Here is a 25,673-nt window from a genome sequence, read left to right as displayed (position 1 = left end):
CTTTTATGTACAAATATACAAAAGCATCACGCACACCTTATAAAGTACTCGGAAGCCTTAAAAAAACAAAAGACGGGGGGCAAGGCAGGACGCCCACAGCCGGCCCCGCTCCCCCCCAGCACCCCGGCACCGGCGGGCGGGGACAGGCGCCGCTCCTTTGTCCCTCGCCGCACAGCGGCGCCGCCGCTCCGGGGATCGGCTCCGGGGACCGGCTCCGCCTTCACCCGCCGGGTGTCCCCCGGCGCGGCCGGCATCACAAAGGCCCAGGCGACCCCCCCGCCCCCCGCCCCGGTGGGGCTCAGAGGGTGCCCAGGTGCGGCAGCGTCTCCAGCCTGTCGGGGCGGTCGCGCCCGGCCGCGCTCTCCACGCCGCGCAGCCACTCGGTGCATTTCCGTACCAGCCCCTCGTCCACCGCGGCCCCCGCCGCCGCCGCCTCCTCCTCCTCGTACTCCTCGTCGTCGTAGCGGTGCCGGTCGTTGAGCAGCGAAATCTTCAGCAGAGCGCGCAGGTCGCCGCCGCCCGCCCGGGCGCCGCGCCGCGCCGGGGCCGGGGGCCGCTCTGCCGCCGGGGGAGGGGGCGGGCTGCCCCCGCTGCCGCTCCAGGTTGCGGCGCTGCAGCACCCGGATGGCCTCCGGGGGCAGGCTCAGCGAGAAGCGCAGCGCCGGCTCCCCCGCCGCCCCACCGAGGCTCTCGCAGGAGCGGCTGGCGGCCCCCGGCGCCCCCGGGCGGCCCCGCGGCTGCGGCGGGGCGGGCGGCGGCCGCGACCCCCCGCTCGGCCGGCGGCCGGCGCTGTAGCGAGGAGCAGGGCCAGGAGCTGGAGAGGGGCCCCGCCCGCTCCGGGGGCGCCCCCCGCGCCTTCCGCGCCGCCTTCTCCTCCGCGGGCCGAGGCGCTGCCTTCTTGGGGGCCGCCGCCGCTTTCCTGGGCTGCGCCCGGGCGGCGGGGGCCGGCAGGAGGGGCGGCAGGGAGGCGGTGCGGCCGGGCGCTCCCTCCGGCTCCTCGCCGCGGGCCCAGGGGGCGGCGGGGCGCGCTCCGGGCAGGGCGGCGCATCTCCCCGCGGGCGGGCAGGGCCCCGCGGCGCGCCGGGGCTGCAGCCCCATGGCGAGCGGCGGACGAGCGGCCCCCGGCCGGCGGCGGCAGCGCGGGGCGTGGGCTCCGGCTGCGCCGACGGCCGCTGCTTTTCCCCCTCGGTAAGCCGGCCCCCGTCCCGCCCTTCGCCCGCCCCGGCAACACCCTTCCCCGGCGCGGGGCGGGGATGAGGTGTCCCCCCGGCACCGGCCGTCCCGCCGCGCCTCCCGCGAAGGAAGGGTAGGGAACGGGGGGGCCCTGGCCCCTGGGGCAGGCTGACACCTCCCCAGTTCCTCTCGAAGTCCTCAGGCCTCCCAGCGTGAAAGGGCGGGTTCTGAACGCCACGTTAAAGCGGCATCCTCCCGCCACCGTCAAAGCATCAGCGACACTTTGAGCAGCCCGGCCGCCGCAGCGCCACGAGGAGGGGCAGGCGGAGGGGGCAGGGCGCCGGGAGCGGGGGCAGGCTGGCACCCCGCGGTGCCCCAACACGCACACGTCTGTTCGAGGACAAGAGCAACTCGGCTTGGCAAGAGCCAGCCTGGTCCCAAGACCCTTCTGCCTCGCCTTAACTCCTCCTGTGACTGAAACAAAGCTCAACGCTTCTGCAGGGTTTTTGTTATTATTCTCTCTCTCTCTTTTTGTTGTTGTTGTTGAGGAGGAAGGCAGTTGTCTCCTACCTTTTAAAAGTAACCTGAACACGAATAGAGTTTAGGGAGGTTTCATAGGGTAGCAATTAAGTAAACATGTATTCCTATGAATCCAAGATTACTACTTCTTCAAAATGTAGTCTAAAAAGCCACCGCCTGTAATTTCTACAGATTCTACTTCAAAGTACTATGTTAATTAGGGTGCCAGAATTTTATCAATAGATGGTGTAAGAGTCGGTCTAAAGAGAACAATATTGTCTCAACATTGCCAACAGAGACCTGGAGATGGAATGTGGTCCTCATGGACATCAAGACACAAAGACCCTGGGAAAGAGAACTGCATGGTACGAGGAGTACTATGCCGTTCCCTGCCACCTGGGATTGAATAAGGCCACATAACAGCTGTTCAGAAGATGGATCACAACTGTGGTCATAACACCGAACCAGAAAACAATACAAGAACACGCCTCCTGGTGTGAAGCTAGCCGCCTCTGGGGCAAGATAACCTGGCTCGAGAAGGCGGAGACTGGTGGGAGTCCATGGACCAGAGGAGGAGCAAGGTGTGTTGCTTGGCATAAAAAGTTGCCAACTTTTTAGCAACTGAACTTTGGAGATCTTCTCCACCAAGGATCACAACGATCGGAAGGACCGGGGGGATGCTGCCTGGACCTGGGACCCTAGGGACGCCTTGGACCCGTGGTGGTAGCTATAATCCTCTTTCCTTTTCTTTTTACTTTACCTTTTATTCACTTTCTGTCTTTCTACCTATCGCATGCTGCTTTATGGACAAACAATAAAATTGTGCTGTTTGATTGAAGCATAACCCCTTGGCGTGGTCACCTTGATTTTTGCGCTTTGAGATCATAGTTAATGAACCATCACGAGTCCACTGAGTGGACCGTGACAGATGGGTAGGATGTATGCGATCCACAGGGATAAGAGATCTTCACATCTGTGGTTTCACGCTGTCATAAAAGGGTATCATACAATGAGGATGCATCAGCTGTGAACTTTTGGAACATTCATAGACAGCAAACAGGCAGATGTGAAGGTGCAGAAATACTGACAAAAGAACACAGGGTGTATGCAAATAAAGAAAGTTTATCCTTACATGTTCAGGACAGAAAAAGAAAGACTGCACATGATATAAACAGACCAAAGTGCATACAAAAACATACCAGTACATGGAACTTTTGGACCTCAGTTCTTGAACCCATTCTGTTCTGGTGATCTTGAGTGTTAACTGATGAGTGTTAGCTTTGTTATTTACCATAGCACATAAATTACAAAAACCCACAACACAACAAAAACCAAACCAATCTAAATAACTAATACCATTCTAATTAAAGATCACAGTAAAGGTGATTGTGTACCAGAACTGGTGGTTGATGTGCAAAACCAGCTCCAGAGCAAACAACCACCCAGTCCTGAAGCACTGACCAGCGGAATGGGATCTCTCCAGTGCCAGCTGTGGTCAGCAGCAGCATAGTAATTTCCAGGATGACATCCATCACTACCTACACACATACTAGTTAATCTTTAATGCAAACTGAAAACTGAAAGGAACTAAAAATTCACTCAAGGGTCCATCAGCATCCATGGGCTGTGACAGGTAGAGCTGGAAAGGCTGTCATTACACCACGCAGCACTAACAAGCCCAAGACCCTGCTGCAGCAATCAGGACTACCTGGTCCCCTATCACCAGCAGGAAGGATGCCTCACTGGCACTTGTAACGTTTACTGTTACTAGTCAGTTAAAAGGTGTGGCTTGATCAGCAGTTTAGCTGCAAAATCACGCAATCATCCTTCACACAGCTTTCCCAAAAACATGTTGCTATTTTGTGCAACATACACTGAGATATACAGGAATGTACTGCAATTTGTCTCTTTAGCCTCAACCCTGAATACTTACAGGCAGGGGGCTTTTTCCCCTTCCTGAAACTGCAGCTCGCATCTTTTCAAATCCATTCCTCCATTTGTGGATTATCAGAAAGAAAAAATAAAACCCAAAACAACTGGGGTTTAGAAAGCACATAATCAAGCACATCCATCCTGTGCTAAAAAGAACCTTCTGTAATACATCAGCCATCAAATACTAAGGATTTCACTTTGATCCTGAATAACTGAATAGCTCTTAGTTGCAAAAAACCAGAAATGAGACATCTTATTGAAGCTAGGCAAAGTATTAAGAGTATTTCACTTCAATCTGTTATCAGTTTAAGTCAGAATAAACAGTTTGTCTAAATACTACACGAAGAAGCTTTAAAATCACTTCTGCAAACCTAATTGCCAAATTAGGATGTAGTCATATATATATCCCACTTTTCATATTTTCATATTTATTCAAGTGTAATGCTGAATTTTTTAGCCCTCTATAGCCAATTTGTAAAGAAAAAATAGTTTAGGCACCTTTAAAACTAATTTATTTCACAAATCTCATTTATACATTAGCCGTAAGTTCTTCTAGTAAAAAGTATTTAAGTATGAAAGTAAAAAAAAAGTTTTAAATATAGATTTTTAATAAAATCCAACAAGCTTTAAACAGACCTTTCACATATTCGCTCTCATTAGGATTTTTCCATAAGGCACATGGATAGACATTTTAAAGGAGCAGTTAATTATAACTTACCAAATCTTTACAACGTTTATAAAACTCTGTCTTTGGAAAAGCGTACAACAAATAACATACAAATGTAAACGGCACATTGCAAATTTTAGAACTGTAAGTGAAATCTTTATGCATACTACCCAGATCTTAGTGGCTTGCCTACACTGGGGAATAAAGTGTTACTGGATGCAAGGTAGTTTTAAGACTACTCCGCACAAAGTATTTAAACGTACTTTTTTGTTAAAAAAAAAAGCCTAAAAGTTCCAGGATAAACACTAACAGTTTAACCAGTTTATTTTTAAAAAAGTTTCTAGTAAAAATTTTAATTAATTCCCCAAATGCAAAAGGCAAGGAACATACTAAATTGTTACTGGGTATTGCATGAGTGGAAAAAGTACAGTTTTCAGGGCAAGATTCACAGAGGAATAAGACTTGGTTTTTAAAGCATACAGCAGATCCTGTTTGTAATTTACCCTAGACAGGATGTGAAGCATTTAATCACAGCATCCCTTGAAAAAGAAAAAAAAAGTCAATTAAAATACGTTATTTTCTTTATATACATATCAACCATTACATACTTAAAATATTACATAAACTAAAGATAAAAATCAATAGTTTATCAAGTGCAGGACCTTAACAGCCATTGTTACATTGACTACATCTACAGCACCAGCTAAAGCAAAGGCTCAAGCCCACTCTGAAGCTCAGGTCTGCCCATATTGGCCAAGTCTTTAACACTGTTTATATTCAAGCACAGGCTAAAATGCAGACAGTGTTAAAAATTGTTCTGCAGCACACTTGGTGGCTTAACAAAGGTCAAAACCTTATTTTGCAAAGGCTGGCCAGCAAGGGCAGGGCTGAGGAGCATGCCAAATCCAGACAATCAGCAAATCACAGGTGCTCTGCGTCCAAGCCACACTGGAGTTACACCATGGTGTTGCAGGGAAAAAAAAGCACAGGCTGAAGAGTCTGTAGTGCCTGTACTAAGACTGTAAGGTGAAGAGCCGGCTCAGCCAGCTTAAACCTTAAGGTTTGAAAGATCTGAAGAGGTCTGTTTCTTTAACTGACAATAAACAAATGGTTTTCTCACTATTCTGCTTAGATCACTCACTTCAATCGCCTTTATTTTTCATTATTTAAAACGATGTAACAACTTATTAAGGAGTGGAATCCATATTTTTTTTGTTAGTCAACTTGAAAAATGAAGAAAAATACCATGACTCCTTAAAGTCACTATATGTATGTTCTTTGTTGTCGGGGGTTTTTTCTGCTATGCCAGCAGGAGAGCCACAATAAAAAGACCACACAAACAAAAAAACACAAAACCACAGACAAGTAAATTGTTGTTAAGAGTAAACCTTTAACAGAGTTAAATCAAGTAATGATAATTTTGTTAAAATCAAGATAAATGCATACTTTAAATAAACTATATAATACTGTTGTCTGGCACTTAACGTGGTTTAGATCACTGTTTCCAGAAGGCAGGCAACCTATACATTAAATTTATGATAGCATTCCACATAAACAAGTAACTCAATAATCCATAAAGAAATCACTGCACTCTTAAAGGCAGCCTGTGTAAAATTAAATTCTTTGGCTCAAAATCTAGTAGACAAATAAAACCAAATAAAGTGGTGCATATAACAGTGGTTTTGTGTCCAGAACTTGAAGTAGTGTTGGTAGGGAAGAAAATACCAGTGACTAGTAGCTCAACTTGTTTTCTGGGCAGAGCAGAACATTTAAAAGACAAGGAGGGTAAGGAAGGAATGACCCTACTGAGACTGTCACAAGCCCGCAGGAATTGTAAGAACTCAAGAATACTACTTTTGACTGGGTTAGCTTGAGATGTCAGAAATAGTAAGATGACAATTTGAAGCCTGAGTTCAGTTCACAGTATTTAATCCATTGTAATTATCAACTACTATCTTAAAACAACAACAAAAAAATTATGTGGCTTACTCATCCCTAGATCAAATCTGAAGCTTAAAAAAAAAAAATAAATCGACAGTACAAATTTTTTGGCAAAGACAGAAACACTACAGGGAGATACCAGATGAAAGGGCCAGACAATACTTTGTATTTTTCCCCCACTTCCACTACAGAAAAACTCATTAAGTAATATATAAACATGGAAGCACTTTATTTTTTACAAAACCACACTGCTGAAAGACCAAATGCATTTTACATGAAACACTACAGAAAAAATAGATTCTTCCATTTGTTTACTTGCATGTGGTTTCATAATGTGTTTGGCTAGCTTCTGTTGCCTTTTTGTACACACAAGATTGAAAAGAGAAAGAGAAGCTTGCCAAAATGAAAATTAGCATGAAGCATTGCCTTTGCCTCTCCTAAAAATGGAGAAATTCAGAAGTAGACTTAGCAGCTGAAGCTATGCTTGTTTGTTTGCTTTTATCTAAGACCTCAGATCCATAAGTTATCTTTAATTTTAGTACTGAAAAAGTCACTATTGCAATCTTTTTAAATCACTGGAGAATTGAAAAAAAAACAAAACCTCTATTTTCAGTGATGAAAACTAGAATGAAATTTAACAAAGAACTACTATGCACTTGTATTTAAAGCTTATATTAAGCATTACTTTGAGCTCAGCTATATCATTTTCTAAAAAAAGCAAAAGTAAACGGAAGAGGTTATATTTTTCACATACTACATTTACAGTCTTTTTTCCCCCTCCCTAGCATAAAGATAACTGACTGTTGTTAAGATGGAAGTTACTATGCAGACTCACCTTGCAAAAGGAATATATGACAGACTATACCTGGAAAAAAAAAGGAAAAAAGTATATTTGACTGAGTGTTCACGTGCCCAATTATTTCATTTAGTCAAGCATTAATAAAAGCAACCTGTTGTAACAAAACTTTTAAACAAGATTACCTACTCAATGTAATGCTTACCCAAGAAAAGATGACATATTTGGGCAAGAACTTACTGTACCACCAAGGATTTTCCACTTTTTCTTGGGTTTTTATATCATTTGTAACTTCTACTGCACATAAACTTAAAGGCTGATTTACTATCACGAGACTCAAAAGGAATGGATTTTTCTGGGAAAACTGTAGTCTTCAATATGACAGCTACAACTTTTTCCAGTTTAAAAAATAATATACATTACTACAGAAATAGACATTAATCATATTATTTATGTAACTCTAGATATATGCTGTAGTATGAATAGTACACTACAATCGTGACACTCAGCTGACAATTCTATTATCCTCTGAAACTTGCTTCTCACGTGACTCCAGGCTATGCTTTGTTCTCATGCCCAGACTGACCACTTAATAGATGTGAAGCTGTCTGCTGTAAACATGTAGGACACCGAGTTAGCAGTCTTCCCTCTATCTGGCACCAAGCACTTACCTGGGCCCAGCACAAGGCCCAACAGGCCCTATCCTCAACAAATGGTTATTTGTCCTCAGACCCAAGTTCAGTAGAGACACTGTGTATTCAGGGCAAGTTCAAACAGGAACTGTAGTTACCTGGGATCGTCTGCTAGCACCAAGTAATTCACTTGGGACAAGGACAACGAATCTGTTTAGTTATCTCCATAGAAAAAGCAGTAACTTCCAAAACTTAGGACAGGTTTGCAAGCATTCACCCAGTGTGCCCGCACATTCCCAGGCCCAGCCCTTGAGCGCACCTGGATGGTCATCACAGTACCCGCTGCACTAGATCTACCCTTCCACATGCACCCGCTCTTTACCCAGTGCTGCTCAATATTCTTGGGCAGGACACACACCATAGAAATGTTATATAGTTTCCTCCACTTCAAAAATGAAAATTTAGTTAGAACCCAAAAAAAGAGGGAGATAATCAGAAGAAGGCCATATGGATATACAGTTACTTTCACAACAGAGAAAAGGCATGAGAATTTTTTTGCATCTATATTCTTTTCATAATGTTTCAAATAAGTTCACACATCACAGAATATATTTAAAATTACCATTTTTGCAAGATGATTGCATATAGATTTTGCTGAAGTTACACAACCTAACTTTGAAAAACAGATTGAGGCTAGCATTTGGGCAAAATTACATTATGCAAAGCACATTATAAAGCTATATATATATATATAATCACAGAGGTAGGGGCAGGGAGAAGAAATTAAAATGAATTTTAAGAATCTTACCAGGTCATTGCCAACATCTGCAATATGCAGAATAGCAGTGCCAAACCTTTTTTGTTCCACTAAGTAAAAATAAATATTGCAAGTTAGTTAGTTTTGCACCAGTCTATACCATAAACAATTGCAACAGCGTGTTCAAAAATTTAGTTAACTGACAATGCCCAGATTTCCTTGTCTTAATTTGCTAGTCCTTCCTGCTCCAAGAACTCTCCATTTATTTTTGTCACTCCATTAGCATCATGCTATGAAAACCTTCTCCAGCTTTGAAAATGCTTAACAGCATCAATGCTATTGCTTTCACTTTCATTCATGATGCTGTACTTCTGCAAATATGTCAGTTCACTTCAGCTACATGTTTACTTCTACAGAACATACAGCCAGTTTGTCAATCAAGATTCCTGCCACTACTTTTTCTGTCTCTCTTCCTTTGCCTTAATCAGTTTAATATTAGAAACCCATGGTTTCTAACGACCACTACATGCTCTCTGATATTCTCTGACAAATGTACAATTTGTATAATTACAAATCACTAAGTACATTTTAACTCGCTTTTCTTAGTTCTTATTCTGCAGACTGAACCTGATGCTCTAGATTTTGTATTCTCATCTACAGCACATGCAGGTGGAAGGTACATTTGCCTTGTAGCCAGAAGGCTCATCACGCCACCTAAACTCAACTGCAGTTGAAAACACAAATACCACACACAAGCTCATCTTTCCTCTAGAACTGAACTGTATGTTTAAAGCTGTAATGCAATTAAACTAACCAAGCTAGATTGCTCTTTAGAGGAACAAAGTATTCTCACTCACCCAGAATACAGCACACAGAGTCAATACTAGGAAAAGCTGGGGGAAGATGAAAGGACAGACACACATACACACAAAAAAAAATGAATACTCAAATACACAACAAAGCAAATACAATAACTGTTTTCATGTTTTCAATGGGTAATCAGCATTTTCAGAATTGACTCATGAAAAAAGTAGAGCCAAAGGCTGTCACACAATGACTATATGCTGAAATCCATGTAAAGTTGTGTTTTTGAAAGCACAGTATGATGTGCTCCATGGCCAGAAGGGCTGGGCCAAGTCTTAGAAGAAAGAGGCAGGAACCAGGAGGAGTATAACCAGGTCTGTGTAGCCTTATGTGTTGGGTCTATTAAGAGGTGGGCTTTGGTGATAAAGGCTGATTGAAAGCAACCAAATAGCCTGGAAACTGCTATTCTATTATTTCAGTACACTGTATCATTTTGGATCTAGTATTCGTAACATCAACTCCTGACAAGAAAGGTACATGCATCACTACGAACAATCCATTGTTAAAAACACTCGTTCACAATTACAGTATTTGGCAAACACAGGCTCTGCTTCTGCCAGTGTTTTTTCATCTTCCGACAGTAATGAAGAGCCCACTAGGGAGCAGCTGCTTCATAGACAGTGCAAGACCTCACATGAGGCTTTATTCAAGCTACTTAAATACCTCTGATAGAACATTACAATGATACAGTTTACTGTGCCAAATTAACCACACCATTTGTGCAAACTTAACCATCATTTGAACTCTTCCACTGAATCTCACCTGGCTCTCCCCATTTGTCATTACACATAGCAGAAAACAGAATGAAACTCTAATTTTCACTGAAAAAAAAGTTCGCTTTTCATGGAAAGAGATAAAAATAACACACTCTTGAAATTTTTCAAACATTTGTGACTCCCAAGTTGCCTACAATTCTAGCTTTGTGTTAAGATGAGGATGAAAACAAACACATCCCAATTTTTCTAACCTGTAGTTTTCCAGTTCTTCCCCGTTATTACTGAATTTTTCTATCCTAACGATCTTAGCTCTCATCCAATGTTCCTGTTCCTTATTAGATGAAACCTTTCACCCTGTCTTTTCCTAACAGTGTTGGTAGCTTCTCTGAACAGCTAGGTAGGTCTGTGATGTTTTCCCTACTCTGTTCTCTTCCCATTCCCTGACAAGTCCTGTTTCTATAGCCTTCAAAGCAAGTTTTCTTTGTCATCCTGTCTGAGCACAGTGGATGATAGGATCATCAGAGCAAATAATTTTTGTGCTGGCTGTTTTACCGCCTGGCTCAGGCCCTCAGCTTCACCAGAAAAAGGCCACAGCTGTGAGGTATTGGAGAATTCATGCTCAGCAAACAGACTCTGGAGGACTGGAGATATTCTTGGGATATTTTTAGGGCAGACCTACGAAACATAAATTCCCTAGGACTTAGTATGATTTGGAAGAGATGGCAAAATGTCACCTCTTTAACAAAGCTCAGAGTCCAAGCAAGGATCCAGGCACTTCTCCAGAAGATGTGGGCAAACGTGAGCTTCTCTAGTGAGATTATAACTTTTTTTTTCCCCCCATGTGGGTGTGTGAGAGAGAGACAGCCACCCAAAAATAATTCATGAAGGGTTTCTTGTCCACATCAGCTGTAATCAACTAGAAAAGAAAGTTGTATGACAGGGAGTATAGGACAGCCAACTACATTTCAAAATAAGAGTTGAAAAATCAGGAGGAACAAGAGAGAAAATAAGTACAAAACCAAAGCAAGCAAGTGTAGAAACTTGTTTTTAACGACCTAATACAGAGTTTTGGGATAGGAATTCTGAGATTTGGGACAAGGCTGGTTTTCCCATGTTCCTGGAAGAAGTGATCGTCATGAAAGTAAAAGGAGCCAAGGACCTCAGAATGGAGAAACATGAAGCTGAAGCTTCCCAGACATTGGGGAGAGAAATTAATTTTCTCCATTGCTTTGAAAGTGCTAAACCATTAAGCTACACAAACAGAGCTGCAGGCAACAAACAACTGTCAAGCTAGACTTGGTGACCACCGACTTCCCACAGTAGCTGAACGGTGTCTCTCTAGCCTTGGTTTAGAAAATAAATTAATCTAATATTAATATTTAGTAAAGAACATTTTACACCAAACGATTAATTAAAAACATCATAAGCAACAAAACCACAGGCTCATAGAAGGGAGTTAGATAAACTTTATGATACACAAAGCTAATCAACTTGACTATTGTTACTCAGTACAAAGAAGAGGTGGACTGAGAAATAACCTCGTTTTAGTAAAGTCTCAAATTTAGCCTTGAGGCTAAAGGAAAACTTTTTAGCAAAAGGAAGTAAAGATAGTATATTTACCAACACCAAAATTGTAGCTATTAATCTTTTTGGCTCAAACATGGCTTTCAGTTGCTTCACTGGCCCCATCAGGAAACATGTACTAATAGGAGGGAAAAAACAAAACAACTGGTAAATCACTTTCAAATAAACCTTTGTAAAAGACAATAGGTCATTAACCAGTTTTCCAACAGTCAGATGACTACAAAGCCTTTAAAAAAAGGCATTTCAGTGTGTAGCAACAGAGAGCTGCTAGAATGAAAGGTGAAATACTCCACTAATTTAATCCTGGAAACAGCTTACATATTGAATCACTCCTGGTCAGGGAATTCTTTCCTTACCACTTATAGCAGAGGGTTGTCAAGTTGAAGTCTATTGAATTTCACATTGAGACTGTTCTACAAACTGACTTGCCAAAAGAATGCAAAGAATACAAAGACCAAACTTCTGTAGAAAATTTCAGTTTAACAATAAACTTCTTACCCAGGCAGCACACAAGTAGCTACAATCAGTATTACAGGGAAGCTCTAACTCTTTGCCCAAACTAAGAAAGAAAGAAAGAAAGAAAAAAAAAAAAAAAGGAAAAAGTTCAGTAGTTTGTTTTAAATCCTCCTGCTGTCTTCTACTCTGTAGTTAACTTCAAGGGAGAATTAGAACCAGCAGCAACACTATACTGTACCGGTTCATGCAAAGAAATGCGATACGAACTAAAAATTCACAATCGTAGGAGTAATTATCTGGCTTCAAATATTCTGAGATGAGTCCTTCCCTGTCACTGAAGCCATTCTGCTTTATAGAAAACCAGAAAAACTTAGTAAGGGAGCAAGAATGTCTGTAACTTTGTGGTGGTCCGAATGCTTTACTACAGAAAGGAAATCTAGTCTAGCTCCTTTTCTAGGTAATATTTATATTAAATGAAACAACCAGTGGCAGGAAAGAGTTTGGTAAGCTCCCTTTCCAAAACCAGTCATAAGCCTGGTGAAGCACACATCTTCTAAGATGGAAGAAATATGGGAATCCACAGCCCAAGCAGTAAACTGAAGCCATGACCTTTCACAACCCGATGTTGTCCTACCAGCAACTCTGTGTATATATCCTCTTCACTTTTTTTTTTCTAAGTTGCATAGACAGACCTCAGAAGTCCATATTAAAAGGAAAAAAATGTTTTCTCAATTAGATAGAAAAAAAATATTTAAATTCACTGCAACCCAAACTAACTTTTTTTTCCAGTATTTTTTAATCATGGCTGCTGGGCCATAAAATTAAGACACACACACAAAAAAAGGAGACTGAAAAGCTACAATAAAAAATTAGCTAGTGGAAGGATTGGGATGATAAAAATATTGGCTAGTAGTAAAAACGAGGGAGGTTCACCACATAAAACAGGCAGAAAAAATACAGAAAGTAAAATACATTGATGCCAGCCTGATTAGCATCGAAAGACAGATATCACAAGAGTTTCTCAAGAGATGTGAGAGAATCCATAGGGAGCAGGAAGGCTGGAAGAAATCTAGAGGTCCTCCACTTACACAGGATCCTCCTTATAGACAACATATTCTGTAGGAGATACACTCATCATCCCAGAGAAGGAACAAGTAAGTGTAATTGTTTTCGTGTTTGTGGCTGGAAAATCATAGTAGAAGCAGGCTAGATAGGACTACTTCATAAGAGTGTTAACTGCATTTGTTTTAAATACAGGTTTGCAAACAAACCTGCAAAAGTTTAAATCTCCTTGTCAATTTGGAACTTTATTGTCATTTCCTACAGTTCTTAGCACATAGTTGCCTGTTGTTCATATCTAAAAGGACTACTGAAGGGGAAGGGGGCCCTTTTTTACTTCTAACTTTAGTTGGAGTCCAGACTATAGTTTTTCAGCATTCTCCTAAAAGAAATACCAGTCTGTAAAACCTTTCCTCTTAGTTCACTGACAGTTAGGCTTGATTAGATTTTAGTTTCTAAAATGCTAATTTGATTTGAAGCAGTGATAACACATACAAAATACTAGGTAAAAAACCCACACATAAAACAAGCCAAAACCAAAACAAACAAAAAAACCACCTACAAAGATTAAAGAGTAAGGTAAGGGAAAGAAAGGGAAACAGTCAATTTTGTCTACCTCCAATATTAACTTTTTGTCTTTTTTTAGTATGAGATGGAATAGTTACACAAATGAGACTCAACTCCAGTATAAACATTTTTGTCCCCTGACAAAATTGTTGAGGAAAAGCAATACACCATCACATTTCTCAAATGTTAACAGTACTCACCTGAATTTTAACAGATCAAGAATGCTTTGACTCAAGAGTTAAGTGACTCAACTAAGGTCACAGAGTCCATGAAAGTCAAGAGCAGACTCCATGGGTTTTAAGTCCCATGACCATGCTTCAGATACGATGGGACAGTAAGAGGAGGACAAACAAAAACTGAAAATACTTTATTGACATCAAATTCTTACACGTCTTTCAAACAGCGAAAGAAGTTTTTTGATCCTAGGAGGTCCCTGCTGCAAATCTTTTAAGACTAATTATTATGGGGAACAGAGAATCATAGAGTTTAAAAATACACTGTGAACAATATTTAGATTCTGCCTGGCCTTACAGTCAAAAAGGAGGATTTCCTGAACCCCTCCTTTTTCAAAGGGTTTTCCCAGAAACGTAACATTCTCTCTGTTAAAAGCAAAAAAGCTCCTTCCAGTAACAAAGCATCCACACAGTGGGCAGACTACCAGTTTGCCCCTGAAACTGAGGTACCTCTGTACCTGGCAGAAGGACTTAGCTGTAAAAAGTACAAAACATTCAGCCAGCAATTTGTTATTCATACTTCAGATAGCAGTTGTGGTGTCTCCACAAAACAATCACGTAAAGCATCACAATGGGGCAATGACAATAATTGATATTCACCAATTATGATAAACTTAAAACTTTAAGACAAACACAGTTTTATGTTATTAGCATTTCAATATGAAATCAATGTTGTTTATACACCACAAACAGACACCATTTGAGAGTACAAGCAAATGGAAATGCAGATGAAAAAGAGGGTATTTTTCTATTAACAAAAATTAAGAAATTGTACCTGGCTAACGCAGCAATATTTCCCAGGGTGTAAAACACTGCACAAAGTTTGATCCCCTTCAGGAACCATAGCGATGCTCCCTATAAAAGATAGTTTATTGGTATGTTTGTAATCAGTTAACTCAATTTACTTAGATTTTATAGCCTATAAATATATTTTCCGACTATGAAAAGCATCATTCTAACATATACCAGTAGACTGTTTTGCAGCAGTCAATTCAGCATACTTCTATTGCCACCTACAGGCAAAGTAATATATTGGTTTACTTATTTCACAATGTTTTTACAACTAAGCAATGTTTATTTATATTGCTCATAACGTTTCTTTGTACTGTTTCTATTCTACTTAGGACACTTCCGGTTGCGTTACAATGCCCCACTATACATTACACACACCTGCACACAAAGGATAATAGGTGTTAAAGCACAGACATGGCAGGTACTAAAATTTGTGATTATACTGGTTAAATATTACCTGCAAAAAAATATGGAGGGGTGGAGGAAGTCAACCAAATAATGCTTAAGCAACCCTAAAAAAGGGTGATTCCAACCAGTCTTGAGCTCCCTCCCAAGAACCTGCCCCCTCTCCAACGCAAGCATGTGGCCAGAGTTTGTCACTGTACTTGCCATAGACATCAATGAGTAATACCACTCCCCAGTGCCTTTACTGAGCTGATTACCACTTAAATAAGACTCCTCATAGGTAAGACCCATCTCATAGGTAGGACTCAGGGACTCTAGCAAATCACAAGTTTTGAGAAAGAATCAGAAGCTTCCACCTGCAGGACAATCCAGTGACTGGCGATCTTGAAGTGAGAGCCTCAATCTACAGGTTGCTCTCCACAGCTGCTTCTTTCTATCATTACATGTCTCCTTGGTTTAAAAAACTTTTCATGGTAAATGGAAGAGCAGCAGTAGTAATTTAAATAATGGCAAAACCAGAAACTAATACACACAGGACAAGTTTCTCCATCCTACTACCAGAATGCATTAGGAGGCAAGATGATCAGCCTGACAGTCTCCACAAAAACTGCAAATGTTACCAACACACATTGGCCAAAGGCTGCCAACTAGTTTACATCAAAAGTCACGCTCTGTGAAAAACCAACATTCTACTCCATACTGAAAAAAAAGAAAAAAAGAAAGAAAACCCAAAACCATCAGTCTGAATACTTCCCCAATGTTATTCCACCTGTTTCCTGGACCTTCCATACAGATGAAGAACTGCCTTGTACTGCAAGTTACCTGTGTCAGATTTTGATAGACCCAATCAATTAACAGATCTCAACTTTTAACTGCAGATTTGAGCCTCCTGCCAACACCTCAAGTTCAAGAATGAACAGATGATCTGCTGACTGTAAGATCAATAGGAGTGCAGCAGGTTTTTCAATTGTCAACATGCTACCACAGTCATCACCTGTTGATTTGTGAGAATGACAGATTGGTTACACCTGTGGTTTCTTCAGCATTTAAAAAGCTTTCAAGTCTCCCCCTCTTCCCCTTTTATTGCAGAGAATAAAAAGAAGATGGGTACACGCTGAAGAGCAGTGCAAGCTCTTTCCTAGTATACCAGTCACAAATCTAAATTAGAAACAGAGTGTATTTTGTCAGTGTTCAAACCTTTTAGTAAGAAATGTTAATAGGCTACAATAAAAATGTTCTCTGCTGTGAACAGAAGAAAGATGGTCAAAATCATCATTTACAGAACAGCCCCTACATGCTAATCAAGCTTAAATTTATGGTCCAGTTAAATGTATGGATACAAAATTTAGGATACAGGATAAAGCAAACACAGAATCATATACAAAGTATGAATATGAACAAGATTCAACTGTAGAACAGTAACATAGTACTGGGGAAAAAACAAACCCAAACTTTACTTACAAGAATAGAACATACAACACCAGCAACGAAACATATGGCAAACCACCTGATTCGAGTACCAAAGCTGAGTGTAGAGGCATCGAGGACCTTAACAGAAGAGGGGGAAAAAAAAAAGGTGGGGGATTACAAACCCAGTTTTAAACAATCTAAGGATATTTTTCTTTGCTATTGAAGTCCTTCATTTCAAACAAAATATTTTTTTAGTGAGAAAGTTATTTTACCTTGCTTAACAGTTGCTTGCATATTAATTATTTCAGTGTAAGAAATTGTATTAGCAAACTGGAAACATATTTCCAAAACAAACAAACGAAAAAAGACAAAACTTGTGAAGGTACATCCTGGCACTGAAGCAATACTGCTCCACTTGGAAAGAGACCTTCTTTTTACTGTACAGTTACAACTGAAAATAAACGCAATTGTACCAAATTGAACGAATGGACCTTCTAGTAATTTGCAGACGAATCTATTTGTGCAGCACTGCATGTTCCTATAGACATGACTACCTTTTTCTATTACTAGACAGAATCCATGGTACATATTAATACAAGTATCCACTGCAAGCATTATGATCCCACTTCAACTACTGTTCCTTACAGGGCAAAAGTGCAGGTAGGTCCCATCAGACAGACAGCTTGACCAAAGGGATCATTTTACTTCCTGCTTCTCCAAGTATGACTCCAGAACCTGTAAGACCCCTTAATGAGCTGAGCTAGCTGACAGCTCCCAGAAGCGAGAACTAGTGTTTCTTCTGTTCTGATGACTTAGTCCTATGCTAGACTAATGAGTCAAACCAGCTCGGCAAGATGTCAGAAAAGTGGGGGGGCTGACCTACGAAGCAGGGCCACAAAGCTGGCAGAAGAACAGCTCCTATCAGCAGAAGTGTTTTCTTAGATATGCTCAGCTCATCTTCTCCACCCATGCTTTAAGAACACTGTATTTCAGCTTACTCTGGGTGACTAAAATTAAAATATACTTTCTATTCTAAATTGGTCTATCAAGTCAAGTGTTGCTACAGCTTATGTAAGATGACCATAAAAAGCTAACTTGTCTATTTGCTCAGATGACACAAGCAAACTTGTCCTCTTGTTACCTAGTCTACACATATTTTTAATCAAGGATTATTAACCAAATGTACAAGTTAGGGCTTCCCCAGTCAATTTGTTTGATGTTTTTCCTAATCTCTTGAAAAATTTCTCTTTCAGGCAGTGGTAAGTGAATGAATTTGGTTACTGCTTAGAATGATTTCACATCTGTACAAATGAAGAATCTATACCTAGTTTAACAAAAAAGGGCCACAAACAAGCACATATTTATGTGCTGTGATGAATCAGCATCTGAATGTACATGAACACGGAATAGCTTGGCCTACTTATAAAGAAATTACTAATCTTATTTAATCAAATTAAATACTTTGAATGTTTACTTAAGAAGGGGGATCAGGGTATGTAAAATAATCTTTTACACTTGCATACTCTCCCAGCAGACTGAGAGCTGGGATACAATACTGTTCTGAATTCTCTTTCCCTGTCTCTGTGTTTAACAGTGAAGGCAGAACTTCCCAAAGGGCAGAAGATGCAGCTTACCTTGTTGGGTCCAAATTTTTATCCTTATGTATGCATTAAAGAAAGACAAAAACAGCAACTGAAAGATACTTGTTGATAGTCATATTCCTGAATGCATTCACATGTAAGATGCAGGAAGAACTGGTAGGGCATAACTTAAGATAGCTATTTGAGTCATGCTTTTAGTTACACCTATTCCTGCAACTAACCACACATACACACAAAAAAAAAAAGAAAAAAAAGAAAAACGCACAACAAAAAAGGGAAAAAAAAACAAGAGTAAAAATTCTTTCCACCCCTGCACAGAAATTAAGTGTGGATGGGCCAATACTATCAGTACATGCAGCGCACACATTTCAGATTGCCTAGAAAACAGGGAAAGGATGAAGGTAAATAATTTCTTCAGATATATTAGGCACATTGCTGCTACTTACTGCTATTCTACTTCTAGTATTAATATCTGATGGTGTTCCTATAACAACTACCAGGAAACGTGGGGGTTTTTTTCATGTAAATTTGAAATTAGCTTTATCTTCATTTAAATCCCTAACAGTTATTAGGTGGAAAAAAATACCAACACCATAAATGAGTGAACCACACAAAAGTTTGGAACAAAAAACGCTACCAGATTTAAAGTGTGATTTTAAAACTAGTTTAATACATTTCATGGACTTAATTCTTAAAAACTTAAGATTGCCAATACATCCACATGAACTGCAAGAAGATAAGCTGTGGCACAAGGGCTGCCAGAGCACCACAACACAGCATTCTCTGTAATAATAAAACTAAATAAATTAATTGGCTTTAAAATGAAGGCTAATCCTTCAACCATTCCTGATGTCATCACCATTTATGTTATCAAGCTGGACCTTGCTAATACAGTGTTTAAAATCCTGAAACTGGAGATCTGGTAACGCATTTTCTTATTCCCTGGGACCTAATACTTTTTAAGTTTCATGGAAGCAATGGAACTGGCCACCTCTCCGAGATGTCTGTTTCACACCTGTAGTGAAGCACCTTGCTGCAAAAGTTTAGTAACAGGTACATAGTTCAACTACTTAAACCACAGACTTCAGCTTGTGCTAAAATGCCAGGCTACAATCTGTTAAAAGTTGAGGACCTGGCACACCCCCTGCCTATTTTGCCATGTGTGCTGCAGGAGCTGCAATTTCTGTAAAAGGAGCAGAGACCCCCTGAAGTAACAGCTTAATTTCTTATACCTACATTCAGAGACTATGAACCAAAACCCTAAGAAAAAGTTAGTGAGTCTAAGCTGTCTTATGCAACAAAAGCAGGAAGCAACGTAAGGGTGATTAGGAATTTTGTTTGTTGCCTTGACAAAAGCTGTACAGCTAATCCTAGAGTTCAGATAAAAGGAGTCGGCGTTATACTCTATGGTAATTGCATTAGCAGAAGCTTTTACTCAGGAGACTGAAAAAGTGCCATGCAAATTCCACATCTGGTGGAAGGCTGATACGGAGAACTGTGCCGTAGCGGTAGCAAGGGAGTTCCTCTAAACCATACACTTCTTGCAATACTGCTTATGAGCTTGCTTCTAAGCAATATAAACCCCCCCGAAAGCAACTAATAGAAATTCATAGTTTTCTACAGCAAAACTGTAATGCCAAGTCTCTGGGCAAGAAGCAAAGATTTTTATTCACAGGATATTTCAAGTAAATATTACATCAAAGAAATGATCAAGACATCCAGAAATCAAGAGGAAACCCTAAGTGTAAACTGGAATCTACAAGGCAGACTTCCTGAAACACGGAGTCTTGCAACAGTCTAATTTCACAAGTTGCAAGCAACTGGTAAGTGTTTTTACTGAATGGCTTGCTATGAACACACAACAAATCATACAAACTATAATCTGCACGGCTGCCTTTGATCAAAAACATTTCTTGTGGTTTTGAACATCCACCTAGGCTCCCCCCATATATTAATGACCCTATAAAAGTTTTCCATGTGGGAAAACAAAAAAATAGAAACACTTTCTTTTACAGGTTTTAAGAAATGTTCCAGAAGTTAACAATTACATTTTTACTGACAGTAAATTTAAGAATATGAAAGTAATTGAGAAAACTCGATTTCAAAAAAATGTTGAATACATTTGCAGAACTGAGTTCCTAAGCAATATTTAAAAAAATATCTGTAGAGACATATTTTCATCTTTCCCTAGCAGGCTTCCTTATACGTATTTGTATCAACACTTTAGAGTAAAATGTAAGAATCATAAATATGTGGTCTATTCCTCCTTGCTTAAATCTTCATGAATGCTTTAAGCAGTTATCAATCGACAAATTGTCATGAAACTACAGCCAGAAAATAAGCCGATGCATCAAATGGACTGATTTTATATTGATTTTGGTGTTGATAAAACTAAATAGCATAATGCTGCCCTGACAACATCATTACACTGATACATTTCGGTAATGAATTCCTTTAATTCCTTTTTTTATATATATTTAAGAATAATTGATCTAATTGCAGTTAAAAACAACAGCTGGTCACCTTTGGAGTTTAGAAAGTACAGAAAGGCTTCACTGAATTATCTATCAACACAGTTGTCTCACTATATACTTCTACTTTACTTAACAGCAATTACTACTGACTTTGTGGTAACAGTTCTGCAAAAAATCACAAAGGACAAGAATAGAGATATCTGTGAATATGAACCATATGATGGCTATTACAAAACTATCAGCTATTCCGAAGAGAGGGCCACTGTTTTTAACCAAACACATGACACTGTTCCGGAAAGGTCATCTGAAATAGTTGATTTTTATACCCAAAATGCATAACCTTATTATTTTCTTTCACAACCTTATCTCTTTAAAAGTATCCTTCTCTGTATGGGTGCACGTATTTTATTGCTCTGTTAATCAGACTTTAAAAATAGTTGACGCCATTCAGCTGTAAAGCTGTGACTTTAGTGAATCTCACATATTAATTTCCTCACTAAAAAGAGGCTTGATTTCCAGTGGTCTAGAAATACATTGCTACTTTGAGAATACTTGCAGCAGAGACACTGCCTGACCTAAACACCGGAGTTTTTCTTTGGTGGGTGTCTATTTACTTTAAAGAAGATCTTTCTGATTCATCTCAGCACAAAGTTCCTCTGCTGTACACCGAAGACATATTTTCTTCCATCATGTACTGGATAGGCTTTAAATATGGGCAGATTTTTGCTGCATTAAGTCTTCTCCAGCTATAACGTCATCATTACACTCAATAGTCAAATCATATATAGTTTGGTTACTGGCATTTAACAAACACCAAATTCTTAGCTCTGTTCTCTCCACCCTAGGATACACACCTCAAACAGAAAAGTATTACTCAGGCATGTATCTATTGATCACTGACTTAAAACAAACATCACTGTGTCAAGCAAAGGAGAAGACTATGTCACTATCATGTGTCTCATGTAAGATGTGCCTGGGGACAGCAGATTTAATTCATTCTCTTGCAACTGAACTAAGATGAACAGAGATGTAAGCATATCTAAAATAAAATCAGAAGGTGAAGCATCCCTCTCAAACGCTGGCAGCCAGTTCTGGTGTGAAAAGACACAGAGGCTACGCTGCTTCCACAGTCAGTCAGGCGGGACTGCGATTTAGCTGTTTTGCTGGGGCAAAGAGGCCAAGTTCATAAACCTTGAAGACCAGCAGCAACTCAGCGCAAAGACAACTGAAGCATGTCAGCAGCAAGCTGCTAGAACTAGCGTTACGCCATAGAAACCAACAATAGTGAGGTTATGCTAGTTCCCCAAGGTTTATTAGCTGCAGCTCACATCAGGGCCGCCCTGTGTTCCAGCTTCCTCCACCATGCTCCAGCAGCATGTAGCACATCAGGATATTCCATGATTTGTGGGGGGGCGGGGGGGGGGGGGGGGGAACGACGGACACGGATGGACACACACTCTGACCTGCAGTCACATCAATTAAAAAGGACGTGACAGTATAAATGGCTCTTTATAAGCCTGCTCAGCTTTGTTTCAACCTCGAAGTTCAGTCTCAGAAGCGTATGGTGTCCAAACACAGCAAAAAAACAAACCAAACCCTGAAACTGACTATGAGAAAGACTGTGGGGAAGAAATAGAAAAATTAAGTTGTACTAGACGAGTACCGGGTGAAAAAGGAACTTCAGCATAATACACACAAAATGACCTTTACCAAGAGGCAGACCTCTGCTTTTGCAAATTCAAGGGCATAAAGGAATGGAGAAGCAATTTAAAAAGAAACGCTCTTGTTTAACTGATCATCAAGTACCAACGCCATGCAGGAGGAACAGTGTGCACAAGACGAGGAGACCCCGTTATCCCGAAGCGGGATGTGGGAAATAAACCCAAAGGCCTCGAAACCCCCGCCGCAGGGAGATCCTCCGCACACCGCCAGCTCGCCAAGGCTCCCGCTACCGGGCCGGGCCCGGTGCCCGCACGGGCCGCGGGGGGAAGTGCGGGAAACGCGGTAGCGCCGGAGGCCGCAGACACCGGTGCGGGCCCGGGCCCGGGCGGCTTCGGCGAGGCCCCGTCACGGCGCTGGCGACGCTCGGCCCCCTGCGTCCCTCGCGGGGCGCCGGCCCGCTGCGGGGAGCGGGAAGAGGAACGGCCCCTCGCCGGGCGGTACCTGCGCAGTCAGTCCCTGCTCTTCGTCGTCCTGCCCGGTCAGCACCCGCCGCAGCTTCTCCATGCCGCCCCTCGGGCAGGGCCGCGCCGCGCCGGAGGGGACGGGACGGCACCGGACCGCACCGCACTCCCCTGCCGGGCCCCGCCCCCAACCGGAAGTGACGCGCGGCTGCGAACTTCGCCCCCTGGCGGCGGTTGGGCGGGGGGGCGGCCCCACGGGCGGCCCCGACGGCGCTACCAGCCGCCGCCCCGGCAGGGGTGAGGTGGGCGCCGGTTCGCGCCTGGCCGGAGGCACTGAGGAGAAGGAAGGGCGGCCTTCCCCGCGTGTCCCGGCTTCACCGGTGCGGGCGGAACAGCCTTATTTCGGTGGGCACGGAAACGTGCTGTGCAAGAGCCCGGCAGTGCGAGCTGCGCGTTAAACAACGCCGTGCGCGGGGGCGGGGCGGTGCCGCGCCGTGACCCGCGGCCCTGGCGCGTCCGGGGCCGCCTCCTCCGGAGCACCGGTGCCCTGGAGCGGCCGGCCGGAGCCCCTGCCGCCCCGGGTGGGCCGTGGGCGCGGTGCGGTTGGGCCGGGCGGGGGGGGGTCACCCAGCTACCGGGCGGCAGCGAACGGCCTAGGCGTGCCTCGAGTGAAGGACGTCTGCTGCGTCCCGCAGGCCGCCAGCGAGAAGCCAGGTGCTTTTCCAGCTACACGTGGCTGGGCTGGAAAGAAGTGGGAATAGCTGTAAAGGCCGCCTTCTGCGGGTAACCATAACGCACGTATTAACGTGGAGGTTTCCAGTATGGCTCTGTGTTGTCAACCTCTGCCCCCGGGAGCAGGGGTATGGTGGGGGCCGCCACGCTCCCCTGTGTCTTGGCTGCCTCGCCTGCTCGTTCCCAGTAGCACCGCAGCCATCACCCGCTCTGCTCCAGCACGGTCGCTCCGCTGTCCTGTGCTGCGCAGATGCTGAGCCCGCATGGCCTCGGCGGCCGGTCCTGCGCCCTGGCACGTGGCTCTGCCGTGTGACCAGCCCTCGGAGGAGTGCCACAGCTCTGGCCAGGATGGTTTGCAGGGGGAACGAGGCTGGCAGCCAAGGGAAAAGGACCCAGTGATGGCAAGGTGTGCCCGGCCTGCTGCTTGTCTGCAGTGACAGCAGGCAGCAACCTGGGGCAGGGCGGGAGAGGAGCATGAGTGATAAGGGCAGAGTAACCTGCTGCTGTGTGAGTGAAACTTTTGATAAGAGTCAGGGCAGCGGAGCCCCCAGTGACGCCCTTCAGGACAGAAACCTTTCCCTACCTCTTCCTGGGGGAAGGTTTCCCCTCTCCGTGACAGGAGAGCTCCCACTCTGTTCCTGTCCCCACGCACACTTAAGAATCTTGTTTCCCACACACCTTGCACATTGGCTTTTAGGTGAAACACTTGGACCCAAACCATATCTTTCCAGCCTGATGACAAGCCATCAGCACCTCAGGAGGCTTTAGATCAAGGCCAGAATTCGGAATGGGAGAAACACTTGCAGACGTGTGTAAAAGTAGTCTAACACACCAAAATGGTGAGCTTAATGTGGCCCATACCTTGCAAGGAACTAAGCAGGGAGAATGTCTGTAAGGGAACAACATGACCATGACCCTCAGAACAGGGGAGGAGAAATGAGAAAAGGGATGGGGGGTGTGGGGTGTGTGCACAAAAATAACTTCCTAGCATGTGGCATGCCCAGTGGCCCCATGCCTACAGCTGCCAGGAGAAAGGGAGAGGCCCAGCTGGTCATGGCATCCCATCTGGAGCTTGCTGCCACCTGCTTGACTTGGATGCCTTGGGTGTTTTGCGGTTAAGATGGGCCAGAGGTAGTGAGTGGAGGCCCTTGGTGACACCTTCCTCCTCTGCAGCTCATCCAGAGGTGTCAACATGGGAGTGTCATTTAGTGGTGGCTCTGAACAGAACTGGTTGCCGGCAGGAACTGCTGTTCCCATGCCCCCCCTGCACCTGCCACCCCAGACCAAGAACTGCTTCCTGGAGGATCGTGCCAGTGACTATATTGATGGGGTCCTTTCTCTCTCCTCTTGCCTCCCTGGGGCCTCTCTTCATCAGGGGACCCCACGGAATAGAGGAAAGCATGCCTGCCTACCCTGGAGGAGGAACCAAGGCAGTCTGTGGCTTACAACTGTGCGCCCCCAGCTTCCCGGGAGCAAAATTTTCTGCAGGACAGTGGGAGCACTAGGACAGACCCATCCCTGCCCTGACTTCTGCCTGTGAGGAACAGGGGAAATGAAGCTTTGAAGTATTCAGCCCACCAGGGCCTGGCAGGCTACATCCATACAGCTTGGACCCCAGGAAGCTCTCTCCCCTACAGCCTGTTTAGTTCTGCAGTAGCAGAATAGCTAGAAGCTCAAGGCAAATGGATACAGGGGGCAGGGAAGCAGAGCTGGTATTAGCTGGTGGGAGCAGAAACTAGCTTTTTTGGTTTTGCACTGAATGGAGGACAGAAAACCTACTGATGCTTCAGGTGCCTCTCAGGGAGGTCGGTGAGACCTTTTTAATACAGCATCCAGTGTACTTTGCGTCATGGCTGCATAATGCTAAGGGTTTTGCTTGCCTCACTGCTATTTGCTTGAACAGATGGATGGCAAAAATTACCCACAGTTTACTTTTGCTAGTTCCTCTGTTCCACAGAAATGCTGTGGGCTCATGCTTCTACTGGAAATGGCATGACAACAAATGTGTCAGAGCATGGCAGTCTCCTCCCCATGTCCTCCCAAGCAACAGACAACCCGCAGATTAATTCTTTGGACTCCCTACTAAAACCAAAGCTGTGCAAGCCATTCTGTATCTCCATAGTCTTCTCACAAAGCCCCAACCCAAGTGACTACTCAAGGTGCCATGTTTCATCTTCAAGGTGGTAACGCACAGCCAGAAGAAGCCTCAGGCGCAGGACCCCCTCCCCTCCTACTCATCC

At 43.2% G+C, this 25,673-nt stretch overlaps 2 protein-coding genes across 3 annotated transcripts; both read right to left on the bottom strand.

Annotated features, from left to right (window-relative positions):
• Positions 1-204: 204 nt before the first annotated feature.
• PRR18 (proline rich 18) lies at positions 205-1,412 on the bottom strand (the record flags this gene model as incomplete). Its single annotated transcript, XM_040598194.1, is given in 2 exon segments — positions 205-577; positions 579-1,412. Coding segments are annotated over 2 exon segments (1,113 nt in total), but the record flags the coding sequence as incomplete, so codon positions are not given.
• A 1,382-nt stretch (positions 1,413-2,794) lies between these two features.
• On the bottom strand, positions 2,795-22,914 carry SFT2D1 (SFT2 domain containing 1). Of its 2 annotated transcripts, XM_040597666.1 has the most exons (8): positions 22,742-22,914; positions 16,555-16,641; positions 14,672-14,751; positions 11,618-11,699; positions 9,275-9,310; positions 8,469-8,527; positions 7,068-7,097; positions 2,795-4,830 (listed from the first exon to the last, which is right to left on the bottom strand). In XM_040597666.1, the coding sequence occupies exons 1-8, from the start codon at positions 22,802-22,804 to the stop codon at positions 4,791-4,793; spliced, it is 477 nt and encodes a 158-aa protein (XP_040453600.1). In that variant the 5' UTR covers positions 22,805-22,914; the 3' UTR covers positions 2,795-4,790. The 2 variants fall into 2 exon arrangements, with proteins under 2 accessions (XP_040453600.1, XP_040453601.1); XM_040597667.1 differs by lacking the exon at positions 16,555-16,641.
• Between the last annotated feature and the right edge of the window lie 2,759 nt (positions 22,915-25,673).

Source organism: Falco naumanni, chromosome 6 (assembly GCF_017639655.2).
Source record: "Falco naumanni isolate bFalNau1 chromosome 6, bFalNau1.pat, whole genome shotgun sequence".
Lineage (NCBI taxonomy): Eukaryota > Metazoa > Chordata > Aves > Falconiformes > Falconidae > Falco > Falco naumanni.
The sequence above is the reverse complement of the archived record's forward strand: the minus strand, read 5'-3'. Positions and strand labels throughout refer to the sequence as shown.